This window comes from Oreochromis aureus, linkage group 14 (genome assembly GCF_013358895.1).
Source record: "Oreochromis aureus strain Israel breed Guangdong linkage group 14, ZZ_aureus, whole genome shotgun sequence".
In the NCBI taxonomy this organism is placed as follows: domain Eukaryota; kingdom Metazoa; phylum Chordata; class Actinopteri; order Cichliformes; family Cichlidae; genus Oreochromis; species Oreochromis aureus.
Window position 1 is genome coordinate 6,219,048 of NC_052955.1, and position 6,543 is coordinate 6,225,590.

General features: G+C 39.8%; 1 protein-coding gene across 2 annotated transcripts in view; it reads left to right on the forward strand.

The window, feature by feature from the left end:
* LOC116322389 (rhomboid-related protein 4-like) overlaps positions 1-3,683 on the forward strand; it is an 8,658-nt gene extending 4,975 nt beyond the window's left edge. For both annotated transcript variants that reach the window (XM_039622639.1, XM_039622638.1), the window contains 2 exons: positions 110-253; positions 452-3,683. In XM_039622639.1, the coding sequence (XP_039478573.1) occupies positions 110-253; positions 452-558 (251 nt within the window). In that variant the 3' untranslated portion in view covers positions 559-3,683. The remainder of the gene's footprint in view (positions 1-109; positions 254-451) is intronic.
* Positions 3,684-6,543: the final 2,860 nt, after the last annotated feature.

Sequence of the window (6,543 nt, forward strand, 5' to 3'; positions counted from 1 at the left end):
CTGTATACTGACTAATATATTGTAGGCTTTGCTCTCTTCACGGGATTTGCAGACAATAACGAGAGTATACAATATGCCAGACTTAACCTTGTGTGTATGTGTGTCTCAGGCTACACTGGCACTGGTAGAGGATTCTCAGGAAACTATCAGTATGCACCAGGTTACACAGCAGATTATACCGCATCTTATACAGGTGGACTGACAGAGGAAGAGCAGTTAGAGGAAGCCATCAGAAACAGCCTGAATGACAGAGGTAAGAGAGGAGGGGACTGATTTGATAAGTGGAAAAGGGTTCAAGTGATTTATTTTTTTTATATCTATCTGATGTCACTGGTTTATTTTTCTTTTCTTTTCTTTTCTTTTCTTTTCTTTTCTTTTCTTTTCTTTTCTTTTCTTTTCTTTTCTTTTCTTTTCTTTTCTTTTCTTTTTTCTTTTCTTTTCTTTTTTTTAGGTCAAACCCAGCAGAGAGGAGCTCCCCCTGCTTATGGTTTCCACCTCTCCGAAGATGCCAGAGCTGAGGAAATCAGGCAAATGAGACTGAGGAGGTTTGACAGATGAATGACAGACAGCGGCAAGGAAGAAGAATTTTTACTGAAAAGTTCCAAATGCTGCATCCACCAGCTGAGGATGATTGCCCTGAATAAGAAGATCCAAAATCACAGCCTGACATATTTAAGAGGTCTTTGTTGTGTGGCGCTTTATGCTAAGGTGGCACTAAAATGAATTAATGTCACCTATGGAAAATGGCTGTGATGCTTAATAAGAGTTCAAAGGCTAATGAGCAGTTTTTGATCTATCTGATGACACTGAAGACAACTTTTGATGCACGTTCGGTAGCAGAGATTAAAGGTAATATTAGTTTTGAAGTAGGTAGCAGACATGGTATTAAAAATGCTGTTTAATGCTGCTTTACGTCTATACTTGAATTGGAGAACTGCAACAAGTCTTACTTAAACACCACTATATTTACTCCAGTCACCTAGTGTTCTTTTTCCACACAAGCAATAAAGACGAGACAAAGTTTTGTTTAAACGGCTTTAAAATGTTTACTGCGATGTCTCAGCATATGTTCATCAACTTAGAGATCCAACGACAAGAGAATGGAATCAGAGCTATTATCCGTTTACTCCAAACTTCGGAAAGCCGTGATTGTAAATTCTAAGAGTCTGGATGATGAAATCCACTGACATCTGAAACATAATGTTGCAGGAGCTATCCTGGAGGTGAGCAAGACTTCTGATCTCAGTAAGCCTCTACTTATATTACTCAACTACAAAAGGCAAAAATGAAGCTGGTATTAAATTTTAAATTATGTCTTTTTTTTAATTTCCCCTAAGATCCCTTTAAATTTTAACAGGCCAGTATTTTCAAGAAAGTTCAGCAAAGTTCAGCAAAAGATATGAACAATGTGCTCATGATGCATTCGCTCGTCAGTAAAGTTTTACTGATTCTGTCATGTTTAAGTTCAAGTCGTTTATCATTAGATTGCAAAAATATGCCGCATTGTGCCAAAAGTTTCTAAATTCTTCTTGATGTTTTTGCTAAAGTTTATAAATGTTGCTTTTTGGTGCACAAAACATCTGCTTTCATGAATGCTCAGTATGCCTTTGTAGTCGTACATTTATTTATTTACATACGTTTACACATACTGCTCATTCACTATTTTGAGTTGAAATAATCCGTGCATACCTGCGAACGTACAGCCGAAATACATCATCTATACGCTATTAAATATTTTTATAGGAAATAAAATGGAGTTACGTGTAATTTGTTTTTTAAACAAAACAAATCCAACACCATAATACTCTAACCTTTGTAATAAGGCACCGAGCTAGACTGATGCTATCTGTAAGTAAAGTTAGGAGGGAACATTTAAGAAGTACATTGCTGGCTCAGATTTCCCCTAAAGCCCTGAGGCGTGACGGGAAGTAGGACAGCTTAAAAATTAGAGCTAAGAAACCCAACGAACCATAGCTCAGCCCACATGGGTCGAAAACCATAATATTACAGTAGATTTGATAAAGTCTTGCCATTTCAAGTGGGGAGAGAGGGTCAAAAGGTTGGGCGTTACACATCCAGGCTCACTGTCATAGTAGGCGGATTTAAATATTTTTATATCAGATGTGTGCTGACAGTTTACATAGTTTGATTTTTGCAACCTGCCAAGAGGAGCGTGGGAGCTGAGCGGTGCAGAGGGGGCCTGGCAGAACATGAATGGGGGAGGCTGAAGAGTGACAGAGGGGATGACAGGATGGGGACAAGGAAGAGGTGTCTGAGTTGTCTGTCTGGAGCACGGCTGCACATTAAAGGCAGTTCTTGGCATGTTGGCGGTTCTGTTTCAGTTCGTCATCTCACATCGCACCTCCTCTGTTAACAGATCTGACTGATTGGTTCTGTGAAGAGCTCCACCTGCTGTGACACTGTCACTGAGCATTAGAGAGGAAACAGTGAGAAACGCTCATCTCCTGATTCACCCATGGAGGCTGAGTTCAGCTGAGGATTTAGAGAGGTTCAGCGATACATACACACAAACCAGATGATTCTAAATCAAAGGTTTGGAGTGTTAGGTATTTGATTGATTTTTAAAAATCATTTTATGTGTTGCCTTGTGGGTCAATTTCAAAGCACCAGTGACCAAACACACCATAAAATTTCTTTTGTAAGTGGCCAAAGAACCTGGTAGTGACTAGCCTAAAATACCCTTCAGCTCTCTGACTGTGCTTATTAGCCAAGCAGGGCCACCCGGCTAACACATTCTGCATACCCACTCTGATCCACTAGAAAAGAAACACCCACTCCAGTCGATCCGGCGTGAAGGTCAATTTGTCTTTGCATCTGCCAAAGCCAGCTGAGATCACGATAGAGTCCCACGGGACCAGTGCCACTGCATAAATGAAATAAGCCCATGTTAAAAGAGGAAGCTCTCATTTTTTTGGATGACTATAACCCCTCCCCACTGCACTGTGATTAACTTCATCAAACTCAAATCCTGCTCAGCAACTCGTAAAGTCTCGTGGAGAATGGTATTAACTTGTACAGAGGTATAAGCCCAGGGCTAACTTTTAGAACAGTTATGTCACCCGTGTGCCAGAGTTACATACTGGGGTGAAATCCCCCTTATCACTCCAAGTCCACCCTTAACCTCACATAGTTTCCTGTTGATTTTGTTCTCTGCTTCTTCTTCCCTGCCACGCAGTGGAACGATGTGGACCATCCTTTTTCACGGTCAACAGTCCTGCACGCCAACGTGGGTATTTTTAGTTATTTTGATTAAATAAACAATAAGCAAACGTTTTCTGATGCAGGAAATGTTTTTCAAACAAAAAGTTTTGATATGTGGTTAGTCAAATAATATAAATTGTTTTACACCATTTTTAAATATAGGCACATGTGGTCTCAAATAAGTCTTTTTCATACAAAGATTACCCTCACTTTGAAAAAAGGTATAAAAAGCTCTTGAGATGGAATATTATAAATGTATACAGTGTGCAAATACTAATAACACTAGTATTTGCACAATCTTGTAATACTAGTGAACTATTCTTCCTTTGAGTACTACTTGTGTTCATTATGTAGCACACGATACATAATCTCCAGTAACTGTGTATTTCAATGTTCTGTGACGTATACAATACGATACCTGTGTTCTGCAGTAGGCCAATGAATCAGTGCTCTTGATTATATGAATATGTGATGAGCGTGTTATGTCTGTGTGTACATTGGAGTGTTTTTCCAAATCTGAAACTGAACTTTGCAGAATGCACCTTGTATGTTTAAAAACTACCTGCCTAGTGTTAGATTTCTTTTCAGCCTCTCTTTCTGGTGTATACGCTCAACTCAGACCGCACTGCAAACCAGCCAGGGAAATGTGTTTGCTCACAACAAAATGTAGTGCACGCTCTAAAGATAGCAAGGCAAATAAAGCAAACATAAACACTGACAGACACGTAAAAACATGGAATTGATTGGCTCCCTCGAGCACAGCCAGCTTTAGAGTCTTTATTCTTTTTCAGGGGTGATATTTGCTTCAACTTGCCTGCTTCAGCCCTGAGCTGTCCACCACTTGACTAGCTTCTCGACAGCAACTTGAGGGGCTGACGGGAGTCCTTGAGTTGAGCCTATCATACTCACTCGTTCCACTCATATCAAGTCAAGTCTACTCTTACACCTACTTTTTTTTGCACCCAGTTGCCTTCTGTGTTGCTGTCACACAATCTCTCCCTTTTACATTCCCGTCTTTTGTTCTCCCCTCCATCTCAGCGTGTCTCTCTCTACTGCTTTAGGAATTTTTTTCCTTTGAATTTTGATTCCTCCCCAGTGTCTCTCCACCCACCTTTTCTAAAAACTCTCTTTTCCCCTTTCCTCTGTGCATCTCACTGATGCTCTTCTCTCCTTTTCCCTTGATGTTTTTTTCCGTTTGTCTCTTGATTCGTCTCACACTATCTAGCGTTGGTTTTGAACTCACTAGATCTCTCCTTTTCTCAGTCTTTCTCGGTTTCACATACGCATACAGACACTCACTTCTCACGAGTTGCCTGCAGATCACAGTTGGCATGTCTCTCAGTAAGCTGCAGAGTTACCAAGCTTCTTGATTCATACCAGCTATCTGGGTGACCCATTTCTGCACAAGCTCACAGTGCTGTCAAATGAAGTACTGTAAAGCTTTTTATTGCTTTAATTCAACAGTACATCTACAAGTAAACTACCTCAGTGTGGTTTTCTTTCTGATTATCTGAATTTGGGTTTGGCACATTCAGTGGAGTACGGTGGGAACCTTCTTGCTCCACCATGTGGGAGTAGACCTCGTTATGAGGACTAAACTAAACATGTTAAATAAAGTCTTAAAGCATATTCATACAGCTTAGTTTGGGTCCTGATCATCCATGAACCCCCTGCGTTGACTCTGTGCTGCACTAATGCTGTGCCCTACAGTTTGGGAACCACTAGTACAAGATAAAAAAGGATAGAACCCTTTTTGCTATTTTATAGCTTGATTATAAATGATTAATTGTATTTTTTATCTGTACATATCTCAGAAAAAAACATATATAAATTAAGACCATGATACAGTACATGCAGTAAATACCAGAATAAGGAGCAGCAAAAAGTAATCATGAAGATCAAGATCAAGTATTACATGTTATTTAACCATCACATAATGCTAATAGACTTCACTTAAAAACCATATTAAAATTATGTACTCTTCATTTTGTTTAAAAAAACGACATTTGGAGTAACGTGACAAATGTGGGTACCATGAGAGAGCGAGGCCATGCCACAAAATATGATGAAGCAGTTTTTATGTGAATGTTATATAGCCTGCCCTCATTGGAGCATTTAACTGTTTTAACATCTTACAGATATATTCTGTAAACCTGTGGCTTCTAATTTTGTTTGTAGAATGATCCAGAGTCTCAAAAGCCTTTGGAAGATTAATTAAAACAGAACCAGTGTACAAACCACGAGTCATACTGAATCTTACTGTATCACAAAGGTACGTAAGAGCAGTATCAGTAGAGTATCCTGGTCTAAAACCTGACTGAACTTTATATATTAGCTGGAACTATTTCACATAAAATGGAGGAAATAATCATTCAGTCCCCTGCTGAATTTGTAAGTTTACTAACTTAAATGAATAGTCTCTAACTTTTTTGGTATTTAATTTTAATGAAGAGCGACACTCCAAGACCAAGAGAGACCAAAAATCCAGAAAAAAACATGTCATTGAGTGAAATAAGTATGTAATCCTCTACATCCTAGCCAGAATTCCGACTCCCACAGATTGCCCATGTGGCACAGAGATTTCAATCAGTCACTCAATCAGTTATTGATACTCCTGATGCCAGCTTGTTACATGGATAAAACACACCTGTGAGAATCAGATTCTTACATTCCAACCTCTTCACCAACATAGTCAAGACCAAAGAGCTATCAGAGGACATCAGGATTAGATCAACCTGCAAAGGCTGAGATGGGCTGCAAGACCATCAGCAAGAGCTTTGTGAGAAAGTGACAACTGTTTCTGCAGTTATATAGAAATGGAAAAAATATAAAATGACCAGAAATGGTAAATGGACTGGTTCTTATATAGCGCCTTTCTACTCTGTCTGAGCACTCAAAGCACTTTATACAACTAATTCGTTCACCCAATCACTCCCATTTACACAAGCACTTCTTCTAAGCTTAAGTATCTAACATTCATACTCCGATGGATGCATCGGAGAGCAACATGGGGTTAATATCTTGCCCAAGGATATTTGGCATGCAGACTGGAGCAGCCTGGGATCTGGTTAGTGGCTGATCTGCTCTGCCACCTGAGCTACAGCCACCCAGATCACCAGAAAGGTGATCATGAGCAGATGTGACATCTTGCAGCAGCGGATCTCAATAAATCACATGATAGGGTGAGGCAAGGTCTCACAATGTTTTCACCCAAAACCTTTGCTGATAATGACCCACACCTTTTTTCCCACCTTGGCTCATGTGATGAGGCACGTGAATAGTGGGTGAACTTCCACTTGGACTTAAACACCCGCTCTCCAC